The 16,068-nt window shown below is 52.5% G+C and overlaps 2 protein-coding genes across 7 annotated transcripts in view; one reads left to right on the top strand and one right to left on the bottom strand.

The window, feature by feature from the left end:
* Positions 1–16,068, bottom strand: part of LOC122383716 (serine/threonine-protein kinase mig-15-like) — a 396,652-nt gene that overhangs the window by 281,153 nt on the left and 99,431 nt on the right. The gene's annotated exons all lie outside the window — the stretch shown is intronic.
* Positions 6,624–14,467, top strand: LOC122383717. The gene is made up of 10 exons (XM_043370444.1): positions 6,624–6,835; positions 7,471–7,551; positions 7,919–8,065; positions 8,610–8,731; positions 9,463–9,735; positions 10,408–10,757; positions 10,883–11,061; positions 11,550–11,806; positions 12,500–12,658; positions 13,282–14,467. Exons 1-9 carry the CDS (start codon positions 6,737–6,739, stop codon positions 12,651–12,653), a joined length of 1,662 nt encoding a protein of 553 aa, XP_043226379.1. The 5' UTR covers positions 6,624–6,736; the 3' UTR covers positions 12,654–12,658; positions 13,282–14,467.

The following is a 16,068-nucleotide window of genomic DNA, read 5'->3' as shown; positions in this document are numbered from 1 at the left end:
TGGCACGTGCCCCATCGGATCAGGGGGCCTCGGGCCCGAGGGGCCTTGCGACGCCAATTGGCGGTTGAGGGTCCACGGTGGCATCTTTCGACTCAGAAGGGCCACACAGGGCTCGGAAGAACACCTCGTGTTCTCCGAAGAGCCACATTTCTCTCCATAAGATCCCCACACCGGCTTTTTAGTGCCCCTTGTCGGCCTTTGAGGGTCCCTTGCCGGCTTCTCAGGGCCTATTGGCGACCTCTGAGGGCTACTTGCCGGCCTATCAGGGACCAGCAGTTCTAAGGGTTGCACACACGCCTGCGATGACCCCCGATGCGATAAACCAATGGTTGAAGGCCCCCCACAACGGCGCCTGCGAGGGCCCTCACCGGCGGCTGTGAAGGCCCCACACCGGTGCCTAGCTGAGGGCCCCACACTGCCACCTCTGAGTGCAACCTCTGAGTAGCCAGAGTAGCCCTTTCGCGTTGACCCCCGGCCATCCGTGAGGCCGTTTCCAACCATAGTGCGTCGGCAGGCCGCCGTCGGTCGGTCCAGGCCGTCATAGCTGACGTGCGCGTGCGGAGCACGTCTGACCGCCGGTCACCGAGAGTCCGTCTGCAGACACGGCACAGCGGCGGACTCCGAGCGATGCTGTGGACTCCGGGTACCGGCGCAGAGGTCTCCTGCATCGGACCGACCCAAGCTGAACAGCTCGGCGTGGACCCGAGGAGCCTCTCGGCAGCGTCGGAGCGGTTTTACGCCGCCAACGGACAGGAGCTGCAGTGCAATGGCCAGTTTGCATGCGACTTGTCACTCGGTGACAGATCGACCTTAACGACTGTATTCGTTCTGCACGGACTGAACGCTGCACTGCTCGCGTGGTTCGACGCGGTTCATCTGGGTATCCTACCCCCGGATTATCCGCAGCAGATCTGTGCAGTGAATCTGGATGATAGCGGCGCGCCCCCCTCCGCGCCGCCGCCGCCCTCCGGTGCGGCGACTGGCCCGACACCTAGCGGCCAGCCCGTGGCGTCTCGCCTGACATCTAGTGGCAAGACTGCGCGGCCCGGCGATGCGCCGACCGTGCGCGGTTCCCCGCCGCCGCCGCGTCCGGGCGGCCGTCCGGAGCGGCCGGAGCCTGCGAAGCCAGCGAGCGCAGGGATGGACGACCGCCCCTCACTGCCTACATGGGACCCGGCGTGGGGCGATCCCACAGAGGAGCAGATCGGTGAGCACCGTGCCGCACTGCTGCGTGCCTTTCCCCGTGTGTTTAACCCACGAGCCGCTGGGGGGGGGGGGGCATCAAGTTGCCCCCTTTACGTTTTGTGAAATATCTCCGAAACCTGATGAGCTACGAACGTGAAACTTGGCATAGCTTCAAATGAATACCTAGACAATGTTTGAGGAAAGTTTGGTGGTTGTAGCACTTAAGATGACGTCACAGTGACGTCATAAAGTTTCGTCGTTTTCCGATATGGACCGTTTCTGATGACGCTGAGCATGAAACTCAACTGTAAATGAACTAGACAGCACCCGCTGTCATCCTAAAACATCTAACTACACTTCCATCTAGTTTCTGACTAGAGATGTCAATCGGATACCAGCTTTTTGGTATACCGATACCAAACCGATACCAACTTGGTATTTGGTATTTCAATCGTAATGTGTTTGGTATTTTGTTGGTATCATAAGCCCTCACTAATATATAAAAGGCTAAGAAATCGGTAAAAAGTTGGTATTTCCCTCAGTTTCCCAAGTTGGTTTGGTTTCGGTATTTTCCCGTGGTTTTGGTTGGTATTTGGTTTGGTATCGGTATTCCGATTTTCCGTAATTGACATCACTATTTCTGACCAATTATTGACCCTTTATATTCGGTCCCATATATCTGATGTATCGTGAGGAATATGAGAGTCGCAAATCTATAATTTCACTTATGACGTCACTGTGACGTCATTTCAAATGGGATCGACACCAAATTTGGACACAACCTCGGCTAGGTATTCAGGAAGATGTGTGCAAAGTTTCACTTCTCTATCTCTTCGCGTTGCGACGATATCGTCGCAGAAGTAAAGGGGGGCAACTATATGCCCCCCCCCCCCCCAGCGGCCGGCGGGTGGCGCGGAGGCCCAGCGGCCGCCGGGTTAACTCTGACCCTCCGCTGCGGCCAATGACAGGTGGCCCAATGCACATCGAACTGATCCCAGATGCACGACCTGTCGCACTGACTGCTGCTAGGAACATTCCCTATGCGTGGCGTGACGATATCAAACATCAGCTGGACGAGTTGGTGTCTAAGGGTGTGATCGCCGCTGTTGACTACCCTACTGAGTGGTGCCATCCGATTGTGCCGGTGTCGAAAAAACAACCCTGACGGCTCCGACGCCGGTGTCCGTCTCTGTGTCGACCTGACGCGGCTGAATCGCTATGTCCGCCCGCCCGCTCACCCATCCACATCACCTCATGACGCTGTGTCGTCTATCGAGCCGGGCTCGCGTTTCTTCACCACTCTCGATGCCAGGTCGGGCTATTTTCAGATCCCACTCGCTGAGACCGACCAAGATCTCACCTCTTTTATCACCCCGTTCGGGCGATATAAGTTCCTGAGGGCTCCGATGGGCCTCTGTTCGAGTGGCGCCGAGTACAACCGGCGGGGAGACGTCGCCCTGGCCGGCATCACCCGTACCGCTAAGGTCGTGGACGACATCATCGCCTCTGATGCGGACTACACGGACCATCTGCATCACGTGATCAACATCCTGGAGCGCTGTGACGAACACGGGATCACGCTGCACCCGCTGAAGTGAGGTACGCCGCCGGCAGCGTGGAGTACTGCGGGTACCGCCTCAGCGAGTCCGGCTACACGGTGGACGACCGGAAGACGAGGGTGATAGCAGAGTTTCCCACGCCGTCAAACATCAATGACCTACGATCTTTCCTAGGTCTCGCCAATCAGCTCGGCCACTTTTCGCCGGACATCGCCGGAGCCGCTGAGCCGCTCCGTGACCTGCTGCGCCCGAGCCGCACCTGGCTTTGGACTGCACAGCACGACCAGACCTTCAGCAGCGTCAAACAGAAGCTGGTGGCCCCGCCTGTCCTGGCGTTCTACGACCCCGGCAAGCAGACGGCTCTGCAGACTGACGCGTCACGGCCTAACGGACTGGGCTATGCCCTCATGCAGCTGCACGGCACGAACTGGAAGCTCGTCCAGTGCGGCCCGCGCTTCCTCACGTCCTGCGAGACAAGATACGCCGTCATCGAGCTGGAGATGTCGGCCGTCACGTGGGCGGTCAAGAAGTGCCGCCCATTCCTCGCCGGCCGCCCGTTCGAGGTAGTCACTGATCACCGGCCGCTGGTAGCGATCCTCAATCACAAGTCACTCCCGGAGATTGAGAACCCGAGGCTCCAGCGGCTTCGAATGAAGCTACTGGACTACCAGTTCACCACCTCGTGGCGGCCCGGCCGGCAGATGGTCATCCCGGACGCCCTGTCACGTGCCCCGGTGGACGCGCCGGCCGCAGAAGACGAGGACGACAGCGCGGAGATCGGACCCCAGATCCGATGCATGCTGGTCCGGTCACTGGCCGAGACCGAGCCGGACGGCACTCGCGTCTCCCCGGTGGAAGATGCCATGCTAACGCGGCTCCGAGACGCCGCCCGCACCGACACGGAGTACCAGGCGCTGTGTGCGGTGGTTCAGAACGGCTTCCCGAACGAGAGGGCAGATCTGGCCCCCCACCTGAGGCCCTACTGGCCCGTCCGGGACCGACTGGCGCTCGAGGACGGCCTACGAGGGGCGTTCAAAAAGTTCTCGGCCCAACCATGAAGGAGTTGGAATTTCGGCCTGCAACGCAGTGTGTTCAATGATGTGTTATTGGGATGTCCACTTACGTAGCTATTAACCAATCTGCCCTGTGATTGGTTCAGGCTGCTAATTAATCGTAACATAGTTTGCTATTCCCGGTCAGAAAGGGTGACGCCCAGAATAGAACAGTGATTTGGTTCATGTATTGCAGAAAAATGCACCAAACGTTATTCACGAAAAGCTAGTGCCAACACATGTTGAGGTTTGTCTTTCTTACAGTAGCGTCAAAAAGTGGGCATCTCTGTTCAATTTTGGTCAACAGATCATTAATGGTCACCCCCGCAGTGGCCAGCCATCAGCAGCATTGACTCAAGAAAATATGAAAAATAAGCACTTCTTTGTGAAAAATGACAAGTGTTCTGGTCTGAAACCACGCAGCAGAAGCGGAGTTGTCTATCAGGTTCCTCAAAAACATCCTTCGACAGCGTATTAATATGTTTAAGATCTCTGCAAGATGCATCCCCCGTTTGCTGACTCCAGAGGAAAGGCAAACTCGAAAGGAGGCGTAACGCGAAAATGTTGGCCCCTATATCGAAGATCCAAAAGAGTTCATTAAACTACTTGTTACCGTGGAGGGATTGTGGGTGTCACACATTGGCCCTCGGGGCGTGACCGAGTTGCACAAGTGGAAGCACACTGAGTAAAGGCCACCAAATGTGTGCGACGTGTTAAAGTCAGACGGCAAGGTGACAGTGGTTGCATTTTTGGATGATGGCGGCGCTCTGCTCGTCAACTTTCCAAAACAGAGGCGCACAATTAATGATGAATGCTACACCTCCCTTCGATAACAGTAGCGAGCAGCAGATATGGAGGAGAGACTAGGGAAGCTGACTAAAAGTGTGCGCCTGATCCAGGACCACGCATCAGCACACATGAGCAGGGTGACGATCAGCGAAGCAGTGAGCTGTGGCTTCGAGATGTTGTCACTTGTCACAGCCACTTTTTTCTTCGTACCTTGCACCCTCAGGTTGCCGCCTCTTCCCCAACATAAGGAAATCGCTTAGCAGTGGCAACTTCGCTGACAGCAAGGAGACAAAAGCAGCCGTCTTGGACGTGCCAGATGCGTCCAAAACCCACTTGGCTATGGAGACCCAGAGGCCTCTCGCGAAGCGCTGCGCGAAATATTTTTGTCTGAACGTTGATTATTTGACTAAATGAACATTTTTGGTCTAATAAGTCGACGTCGTATCTCTGCTCCTTCATGGTCGGGCCGAGAACTTTTTGAACGCCCCTCGTACTGGTGTGCGGGCCCCGACTGGTCATCCCCAGTCGCCTGCGACGGGAGGTGCTATCCCGTCTGCACGACAGTCACCAGGGCATCATCCGAACTCAGCGGCGCGCTCGTTAGACAGTGTACTGGCCGGGGATCGACAGAGACGTGACCAATGTCGTCCAGTCGTGCGCGTCCTGTCGCACCTACCTGCCCAGCCGTCAGCGCGAACCGATGAGCTCCGACCCCGCGCCCTCTCGACCATTTGAATGTGTCTCGACTGATTTCTTTTCTCACGCTGGTCATAACTACCTAGTGTACGTAGACCGTCTCTCAGGCTGGCCAATCGTAGCCTCGTGCCCTGGCGATCCCACTGCCCGCACCCTGATCCGTCATCTCCGCCAGATTTTTGCATCCACTGGTGTACCGTGTGTTTTGAGAAGTGATAACGGCCCCCAGTACACCGCCCGTGTGACACGAGACTTCCTGGACAGTTGGGGAAAGATTCACCGCCCCTCAACGCCACACTACCCTCAATCTAACGGCCACGCGGAGGCGGCCGTGAAGCTTGTGAAGCGCCTCATCCAGAAGTCTGAGGCGGCTGCAAGCCTGGACTCAGACGACTTCGCGCGCGGACTCCTCGAAATTCGAAACACTCCGCGCTCGGACGGCCGCTCGCCCGCCCAAGTGCTGTACGGCCGCCCGCTCCGGTCCGCCGTCGTCGCCCATCACAGAGCGTTCGCTCCCGAGTGGCAGCGCGCGGCAGACGACTGCGACGCTCGCGCTGAGGTGGCCGCTGACGCATCGAGAGCCTCATACGACCGCCACGCAAAGCCGATAACTCCGCCGGCGCTCGGCTCCTCCGTCACGGTGCAGAGCCCGGTGTCTCGCCGCTGGGAGCAGCTCGGCACCGTGGTCGGTCTCGGACGGCGCCGTGACCTGCTGATCAAGCTGCCGAGCGGTCGCATCCTGTGGCGAAACCGGCGATTTGTGCGCCCGTTTCCGCCGGCTCCCACCCGTCCGCCCCCTCCTGTGGCGCCGGAGGGCACGTGCCCGCCTAACCCCGACCCGGTCACTGACACACCCCATTCAACCCCACGGGTCACCCCACGGTCAGTCAGGTTCCCGGCCGACCCCGTGACGGCCGTCTATGAAGGTAGCCGACAGCGCGCGCGCCGCCCGCCCGATCGCTTGCAGGTCGACCCCAGCCGTGCATCATATACATAAGCTTGTACCGTGTAGACGGGCGAGGATAGTGATTTAATCACGGTTGCAGCATAGTCACTTTGTCGAATTTCACTGTGCGTTGTGTGTCTCCTGGTTGCGTTGAGTGAACCGTGACAAATGTTTGTTCTAATTGTGCACAGAATCTTGTCTTATGTTTTGTTAGACAGTCGCTCGTCAATTGCGTACTGTGCTCCTGTCTTGGGGGGAGGTGTGGTGTCGCGGTTTGAGAACCACGTTGAGGGCCACTGTCCACCGGCGCTCTGCGCCGCTGGCCGACGTCAGATGACGTCACTCGTCAGCGCCCGGTGGCCAATCGCTGGAGACTGTCAAGGCCAGTCCGAGACAGGACGCGTATTTTGAATTCACCATAGGGCTCAGCCATTCCTAGAGGAATTCTAGGCACCTTGGAAAAAAGCGAAATCGCGCTAGGGATTTCAGCCGATCTGGCAGCTCTTCCGATGCCACTGGCGCGCCTTTTAATCCAAAGCGCCTTTTTCGTGTCTCATGTTTGCTCGTTTATTGCGGAGGCCTATATATGCTTCAAGATGCTGGAAAAGGTTGGTGATTAATAAGTATTTCCATTTTAGGTGCATGTTCTTTGCAAGAAATACAGTTGTTGTTGCTGTTGTTGTGGGTTAGGGCGCAAGAAATACAGGTATATGTCAACTTTAGGTCCTAACTATAACTGTGACGCTGTTGATACAAATCTGTAACAGCAAAAAAATTATGTTTTAGGTTACGTTAGGTTGTAAGTTTTAGGTTGCATTGTAGGTTTGTAGGTAGTAGATTGGTAGGTTATAGGTGAAAAGGTAAGGTTAGTTCAGGTTTGATTATGTTTTTCTTTTAGTTACGAGACATATAAGTATCATTTTTGGATTCAGGATGTCAAATAATGGTCGGAAACACTAAATTCAAAATTAACTAATTTTGAAGCGGGGACCTCCATGTGTATCGGCCAAATAATGTAAGAATATGAAAAAAAATTATCCATGAAATCTGCTTAGGACTTAAACTTGACATTTACCCACATGGCTATAGGTATCACCAGCAGAATTATAATCTTTACATAATTTAAAAAAAATGCTGTAAGTGAAGATTATGAGTCGTGTAACCATTGTTACTATATTGATATTAAATATTGAATAGGTACAAGTCCGCCACCAACTTTATGGAACATTCCTTCTTCCAACAGGATCACTTCCAAGTAATCTGGAAGGCTGATGCCAAGTACATCTTGTGCGAGAAGCTTGATATGATTCCTGACCTGGAACCGGTGAGCATCAAATATAGCAATTTGCTTAAAGCAATAGCAATTGCTGATGATGGCAATTTCAATTTGCAGTAACACATATTATATGTAATTGGTTTGAGCCATGTTGCAATCATTTTATAAATGAAAACTTCCATTTTTAAAATGGAACTATCAACTTTCCCCACAGGCTTCGGTAACAAAGTTTTATCAATTGTGAATGACAATATTATTGGTATGAGTGGTGTGTGCGGTGATCTGTATTTGAATATAACGCGTCTTGTCACTAAGTATTTGTCATCTGCATTATAGCTGACTATTACGGTAATACGATCGTGCATTGGTCCCAGACAAGAATACCCCAGTGAGACCTTGCATTATTTCGTTTCAGGAGTTGATGGAGGGCACCACTGTGGCCTACCGATGTCCGGCGTCAAAGGAATCGGCCCTGCAGTGGATTCAGCTGTACCAAGAGGCCGCCAACATCCCCCTGACGACGTACGACTCCATGTCGAATGGCCAAAGGGTGGTGTACTGGGTGAGAGCTTTAGTTTATGAAATACCAGTTTGGGCTCGCCGTGTAAAGCTCGGCAGGGGGGTACTTTTGCCCGAGCACTCGACCTGTGCCCGCCAATGGAAAATTCTGCTGGTGCAGAGCCTCCTGAGGGTTCAGCAAAGACCCGCCGTATGAAAGCCTGTCGGGGTCTACTGACAGAGGGCCCGGCGGCCTGGGCTCGCTGCATGAATCCCCAGCTTGATGCCGCGTACTGAGGACCAGTCATCCAGCCGTCATACCGGGTGTCTCGGAGGACTGGACGGGCACCTACCAGCGGGCCCGCTAGATTTCGGGAGGGTCAGCTGACCCCTTTGTCCCCCTGACTCCTCCCTGGGTGCGCCACTGCACCCAGTAACTTTGACTCTTTTATATCGCAGGAAGGTGCGGGTTAATGAAACACCATGATCAGGGTCAGTTAAAAAGGTAACGTTTTTAAATCGAGAAACTTTCATCCTCATTTAAATGACGGACTAATGAGTGGCAATTGATTTCATCACTTTTGTTAATGTTGTCAATTTTTTTTCAGGCCAGGCTTCGTTGTCACCACGACGTCCCAGAAAAGCCGAGTCGTCCGAGGAAAAACCAATCCGCCAAGGACACCGGGTGCCCCCTGCGCCTGAAAGTGACTGTCGCCAACATTCCAAAACGGCAAGTTTCTCACCGTCTTTTGTCATTGGCACCTTTTACCAGGGCTGCGGAGTCGACCCAGCTTTAGCCAACTCCGACTCCGACTCCGGCCTCACAAAATCGACTCTGACTCCGACTCCGACCTATTAGTTCTGGAAAGCATTTATTTGGCCCTTTGGTTCACCGAACCAGTGCAGAGACGTGAACTTCGGGAGAAAAGAAAAGGCTGATCAAAATCGTAGGTCGATTTTGTTGTCTGACCACTTTGGATCATCGGGATAATTGCCATTTTGCTTTCACCAGACAACAATTTCACTTGATGAAAGGCGATTTTCGGACTACATGGCCGGAGTCGGTAAAATCTTATCGACTCTGGCCAAGAAAAAAGATCGACTCCGACTCCGACCAAAACTGTTGACTCCGACCGACTCCGACTCCGACTCCGCAGCCCTGCTTTTTACAAACGCCTTAGTTGATCAAACGATCAACCGCAATTGAAAAAAAAAACTACATATTTGATGAAGGAGTTCGCTGCCGAAAAGATTTCAAGTCGCTATCTTTCTTAGTTGTGCCAATCTTGGCTCAGAAAACTAAAAACGGTGATAATCCGAAACATTTCACCTCGCTCGTTCCTTGCCTCAAAAGGTTTCTTGCTGGTACCTTATAAAAGTGCGTGGAAGGAGCGGAATTTCTTCTGAATAACACCATCGTCTCGTGTTTTTTATATTTGTTGACGAATCCTCCCTTTCCAGGAATAGGTCTACAGACCCATGCGCGGCTTACGAGCTACGGGTGACATGTAACAAGAAGCCCCACAACCACGCCGTGGACAACGCTGCCGCTCTGAGACATCGACGCGTCTCTGAGCTGACGAAGGCCCGGCTGATGGAGCTGTTCCAGCACCACCACTCGCCCTCCACGGCGCTGGAGACCCTGAAACTACAGCTTCAGGAGAAGCATGGGAGCGCCTACCCGTCGGTGGCCGCAGACCGAGCCATTGTCCCAGATAGGATGGCCGTCTACTAGTAAGTTTTTAACAGCTTGATGCAAAGCCACACTGCCACAAGTTAGCAAGTCTGTAGGGACAGTATCTGAAATAATTAGACTTTCCCTATAAAGTTACACATGATTCTCATATATGAGATGCAATTGATCGTTACACGGAGCAGAGATGATAGGGCTACTCAGAAAAGAAGGCCGCATGTCTGGGATATGTGGTTGCGATCCGAGACTGATCTGGCCATTGACAATTTTTGGGTCCCCTATTGCAATCTGCCTGTTTTCGTGTCACATCCAGTTCTACTGTTATCTATGAATTGTGTTGTGCTAAAAACTCGCAACATTTTACGCTGCGATAAATGCACTCTGGTTTAGTAAAAGCTATCGATAATCATATTACGTACGCCTATGTGTCAGGGTCATTTCCGTTTTCCTGCTATTCGTGAAAAACCTGAAGGGGAATGGCGTCTAGACGCCCCCCTTCCGGCCCAGCGCAGGTTAACATTATTTTCACCTTGGATTTGTGTAATTCAATGCGCTGAGGGGTAAGCTATATTTTGATTGGGACGAATCAGGAACAAGTGGGACAGCTGAAGCTTAACCATAAGTACACTGTTATGCAATCGGTATTTTATCACAAAATGAAACTGACCACCACTTGCAGCTGGAAGTCAATTGACAATGCAATGTGTTTTCAGCCTGTACTACAAGCACTGTCGGGAGCGTTACCCAGCCTCGACCCAGGAGGAGACCATGGACCTCATCCGCCACATGAAGGACGTCCGCACGGCGGTCTCAGTCGAGGACGGCGAGACGGTGATCGCGGCGGTGACGCCGCTGATGGAGCGCGTCCACACGCTCCCCGACGCGGGAGAGGTGGTCTTCGTCGACGCCTCAGGAGGGATGAACCGGCACGGCCAGCGCGTCTTCCTGCTGATGTGCTGGAGCCCGGCCGGTGGTCTGCCTCTCGGTGTCATCGTCTCCACCTCGGAGACCGAGGCCGTGGTGGACAAAGCCTTCCGGCTGCTCGTCGGGATTTTACCAGACGGTACGATATACCTACATTTGCCATGAATTCCCATATCTGGCGGCTAAACTCTGAATTGTCCAGTCAGTTGTGCATTGGTGTATAAAATCCAATATCGTGTTTGACCGAGAATGCTTCTTTGACAGGCGCCTTTGGCGGGCGTGGAAGGCGCGGCCCTCTGTGCTTCATGACGGACGACTGTCAGGCCGAGCGGAACGCGCTGTCGGCGGTGTGGCCTGAGGCGCGGCTCCTGCTGTGCACGTTTCACGTGCTGCAGGCCGTCTGGCGATGGCTTCACAACGGCAAACATGGCATCGACAAGCAAGTGAGTAGTTTCTACTGGGAATGAATTTCCGTTCATTTTTGTCTAATTACCCCTTTTTGAGAAACACAGAGAGAGAGCGAGAGAGAGAGAGAGAGAGGGAGAGGGAGAGAGGGAGGCACAGAAAGAGACAGAGACATAGAGAGAGGGAGGGAGAGAGAGAGAGAGAGAGAGAGAGAGAGAGAGAGAGAGAGAGAGAGAGAGAGAGAGAGAGAGAGAGAGAGAGAGAGAGAGAGAGAGAGAGAGAGAGAGGCAGGCAGACAGCTGGGCAGAGGCAGGCAGAGGCAGGCAGTCAGGCATAGACAGACATAGGCTGGCAGTCAGGAATAGACATGCAGTGATACTGGTCTAAAGGCTGTAAAAGAACGTAAATGAGTTTGATTAATTTCATCTCAAACACCCCGTATATTTACATTTACCTTCACCCTTCACCCTTCACCCCTCCCGCCTCCCACACTCGGATACCAGTTAAATTGTGCATTTTCTTCCAGCACAGGCAGGCTATCATGGCACTAGCCAAGCAGCTCGTGTACGCCAACAATGAGGCGGAGATAGCGACGACGATGGAGCTGGTGGCTACCGAGTGGGGCGAGCGCTACCCACTGCTGGACCAGTACCTGCAGGGTTTCGCTGCCCGCCGTCAAGAGTGGGCGCTGTGCCTCCGCACGGATGTCCCCACCCGGGGACACAACACGAACAACATCGTGGAGTCCGCCTTCAGAGTCCTCAAAGACTCCGTCCTCTACAGGTCAGTCTTTATTCATATGTTTCACCTAATTGCGGTTCAATAAATAAAACAGTTAACCTGGCGTTCATAGACAAACCTGTCTTTTAACTAAAGTTGATTGTAAAACTGTTTCGGTGACCGGAGGTATTGCAATAGATTCATTACTATTTTAAAATATTTCAAGTTGTAAGGTTGCCCAAAAGTGGCAAATGTTGAAGAAATGTCAAAGTTGCAGTTACAGACAAATTCCAATTAATAAAGACAAATAATTGGAAAAAAGCCAAAGCAGGGGAGTAGTTTTTCCTTTCAATATAGGTCGGAGGGCTGAGAGTGAGCCGGTAAAATGTTCTCGAAAACACCATCAAAATCCCTAGGACTGTGCAATTCTCCCCAGTGTCTGCCAAAGTTCAGAGCCTGAAGCCCCCGAAACGGAATTGGACCATACATCCCTTCGTCAAAGACGTTAATTACTAACTTGTGACTTTCATGGATTAACACGGATTAACTTGTGAATATCACGGTTTTACATTTCTGTTAACCCTACATGTGGAAGAAAAACAAACTTTCGCATTTCGGGTAGGTTGTGAAATTGTTAGTTGTGCTTTTGGTTGCTCTTCTGAAAGCCTTATTGTGTCCATACGCTGGCAGTCTACCGTTAATTATAGCTGCAAAGAAATTGTTGAAATATTCGCTTGACACGCGCTGTTTTTCCAGGACTCGGGCGTTCAACCTGCTGCAGCTGTTTGATTCCGCCACGGTCCAGCTCAGCAAGCACTACGCCAGGAGGGCGTGCGACGTGACCAACGGCCGGCAGCGGGCGGCACTGCGCCGGTCCGCGGCGGCACCAGCCAAGAAACGGGCACTGTGACGCAGGTATTTTGCATGACACGAGAACTGATTAAGGTCACATAAGACAGCTCGTTTTCCAATGCTGGTCCCACCCGTACTGCCACATGGCTGTGCAAAGTGACCAATGCAATCGGCGCGCCCCTAAGCACCAATAAACCAAATGGCTGTGCATTCACACACAAGAGTCTGTCACTGTACCGCTGTGCCACTGTAGGGCCGCGTGGTGTTGGCGCTGTGTGCCACATCTCGTGACTCGTTTCGCGTTTTTTTTTTTCTTGTTTCTTCTTTTTTCCCTTTGGGGGTCTGTTTTAAAAGGCCAAGCTGACAGTACTGGGGCGAATGAACAGGTTCGGATTTTCGTACAAGTAACCGTCCGTCAGTTTATGTTGTACAGTCTGTCTTAAAAGTCCGCGAAAAAGCAACGGTGGATCCATCAAGCCTGACCGAGGAAGGGCCTGCTCAATTTGAGTCATCAAAGCAATTGATATTCTCGTCCATTCCCCAGGTCAATTGGTTCGGTGACTTTCAAAGTAAAGCAGGCCTTTCTTCAGTAAGGCTTGATGGATCCACCGTCACTTTGCGCGGTACTTTTAAGACAGACTGTACATACGAATTTTACAGGATTTTATGTGTTGCCCCTCCCACAGGTGACGGAGTTCACCTATCAGGTGAAGTCGCTGACGTCGGTCGGCATCACCTACCTGGTGGACCTGAACGTCGGCGCCTGCACCTGCAGGATGAACCGGCGGACTGGCGGCTGCAAACACCTCCGAGCCGTGCGGCAGCAGACTGGCGCTGTGCCGGAGGCGACGGCGACAAAGGAGACGCGGAGGGCCTTGATGGACATCGCCATGGGGATCAGCCAGCAGCTGCCAGGCAACTGGTTCGACCCTCTGGTCGCCGAGCCGTCCACCTCGTCACCTCCTGGCCCCACGCCCGCCAGCGCCCCCGGAGTCGCGCAGCCCCAGCCGTCGCCTGGTCCCGAGGAGTACGACGACGACGCAATGGACTTCGAGGACCCCGCCGCTGCGGCGGCGGCTGTCAGTGGAGCTGAGCAGCGACGCTCAGATGACCGGACACGCCAAACCGTGGCGTTCATCCAGGAGTGGGCAGCCTTCATGTGCGAGGCAGTCGTCCAGGACGACACCTGGGAGAGGGCTGCCGCTGCCTTCCAGCAGAGGTGGGGCCAGCTGCCCACTGCTGGCCGCCAGTCCGCTCTGCACCAGTTTGGGGGTGCGCAGGGCTGCCGGCGGAACGCCACCCAGATTCCGGTCCAGCCGACCAGCACTGCCCGTCGCACCAGCACCAACGTGCGGGGTCGCGCTCGCTGGCCCGCTGGACGGCCGTGCCGCTCCGCGCGCACCGGGGAGCACGGCTACGTGGCAGCCTCCGCCAGGCGGTCGGCGGCGCCCCACAGCCTGGCCACCTGTGTTGACCAGAACCGCCCCCTGGGGCGCTGAGTGGTAGAGGTGAAGTGGGGGTGACCGGGGCAAGTTGGTGCCAGGGGGGGGGGGGGTAAGTTGGGACGGAAGGGATATTTCCAATACTTCTCGACAGTTGGCGTTCAAACTTATTTTGTACATGCACAGTAACGCCGTCTGTTTGTCAACGTGGTGTCGGCGCGTGCTGAGGTAAGTGCTGTTAATAATCGCTACAAATGTGTTTCAGGTACCAAAAGTGATTTTCTTGCTGTGAAAATATTCTCTTCTAGTGTCGTTGTGTGTGCCTTTTTGTTTGCCGCAGGAGTACTGCAAACGTTTGTGTTTTGTCGTTAATGCCCGCATGGATTAGCGATGATTGTTCATGTGAAACATGAATAAAAATGTGTTTAGATAAACTGTTTTTCCTAGTGTACCAACTTGCCTTAGGCCCTGGCCCAACTGACCCCCCGCCGCGGGGTAAGTTGGGACATTGGAGGATGGCCGCTTTGATCAGATATGACACCAAGACGATGCTACCATCTCTCTTATATTAAGTCTTCTTTAAAAGATAAAGAAATCAGATCTCAGTTAATAGCCAACAAATAATGATGTATAGTTATACCGAAGTTATGACGCTTCAAGCAATAACTGGCTCAACTAGCGTTAGCGGAATGACGCAAAATTAGCAGGTGACCAGTGACCACTCCCAGTTCGCTAATATGTTTGCATCATTAACATACCTTCCACTATAAGCACGGTTTCTCAATCTTAACATAAAATATAACATCTTTTCATGTAATTTGCATCTCTAATATACCCCAGTCAAACTTGCATCACTAATGTAGTGGAGGACTTCTTGGGACGAATTAGTTTCTAGGGACTTACACATTTATGCTCATTTCCCCACATTTGTCGCCAGGGGGAGAATTCCACAGAATTTTCCGCTAGGAGTGGCTGAGCCCTATGGTGAATTCAAAATACGCAGACAGGACGCGGCGGCGGGAAGGTGTTGCCGCGATGCTCTGTTGATCTGAGTCTGCTAGTTAAATATACGTCATGTTGAACGATATCTTTCAACATAACAATTTTCATAACGCAATTTTATTCTAATGTTTGAGTAAAAAGTAACGACTGATAATTTGATAAGTAAGGTCAATAAGCAACTAGCACAACCTAAGCTAAAAACAATTAAGAATCAACTCTGAACCAAATTTGACCAAATCCCATCAAATATCAGTAAATGTGCGTGAAAAAGCTAAAGCTCTTTGTGCGTCTAAAACCTCTTCTGGCAGTGAGGGCGTTGCGAAGTTGCGACATCTGAAGACCGTGCAGAGGTTCACTTATGACGTCATAGGTCAGTGACCTGACCTGACCCGAAAATGCGGTTGGTGTCAAAAGATCCGGCTTGAATCAAAGGTCAGGTATGCCACGTTTCAGCTCTTTATCTCCGGCGTGTTCGGAGCTATCGCGAAAAAAAAACATGGGGGGCGGCACCCACCTCGGCCCCCTCGGCCCCCCTCGGCCACCGAGGGTTAAGCTGGCAGGTATTTTGGGAAGTTCACAACACTGCTTCTTTATCAGCCGTATGAGATACCTACACGTCACAAAGTAACAAGTTGTTCGCGGCATTTACGAAAGTTAAATACCAAGTACTTTGACAAGTTTTCAGTACATTAGCAAGCTTTCAGTATATCAGAAAGTTTTCAGTACATCAGCAAGTAAAAGGTGATACAGCAGACTGGCAGGTATTTTGGCAAGTTCAAAACACTGCTTCTTTATAAGCCATATGAGATAAACGTCACAAAGTAACAAGGTTTCGCGGCATTTACGCAAGTTTAATACCAAGTACTTTGGCAAGTTTTTAGTACATTAGCAAATTCTCAGTTCATTAGCAAGTAACAGGTAATACAGCAAGCTGGCAGGTATTTTGGCAAGTTCAGCAAGTTTGTCGCGAATATCTAAGCTTCTAGACGTCTGATCAGCACGGGACTAACACCAAACGGTCCAAAATCT

This window comes from Amphibalanus amphitrite, unplaced genomic scaffold, assembly GCF_019059575.1.
Source record: "Amphibalanus amphitrite isolate SeventyFive unplaced genomic scaffold, NRLGWU_Aamphi_draft 000171F_arrow, whole genome shotgun sequence".
In the NCBI taxonomy this organism is placed as follows: Eukaryota; Metazoa; Arthropoda; class Thecostraca; order Balanomorpha; family Balanidae; genus Amphibalanus; species Amphibalanus amphitrite.
This window is presented reverse-complemented; position numbering and strand designations above follow the sequence as displayed.

Excerpts from the sequence above, each read along its gene's own strand:
- LOC122383717 (XM_043370444.1), top strand. The coding sequence starts at position 6,737 with ATGCCACTGGCGCGCCTTTTAATCCAAAGCGCCTTTTTCGTGTCTCAT. Across the intron at positions 8,732-9,462 it reads GTCGCCAACATTCCAAAACG|GAATAGGTCTACAGACCCAT; the intron begins GCAAGTTTCTCA and ends CTCCCTTTCCAG. Across the intron at positions 11,807-12,499 it reads AAAGACTCCGTCCTCTACAG|GACTCGGGCGTTCAACCTGC; the intron begins GTCAGTCTTTAT and ends CTGTTTTTCCAG.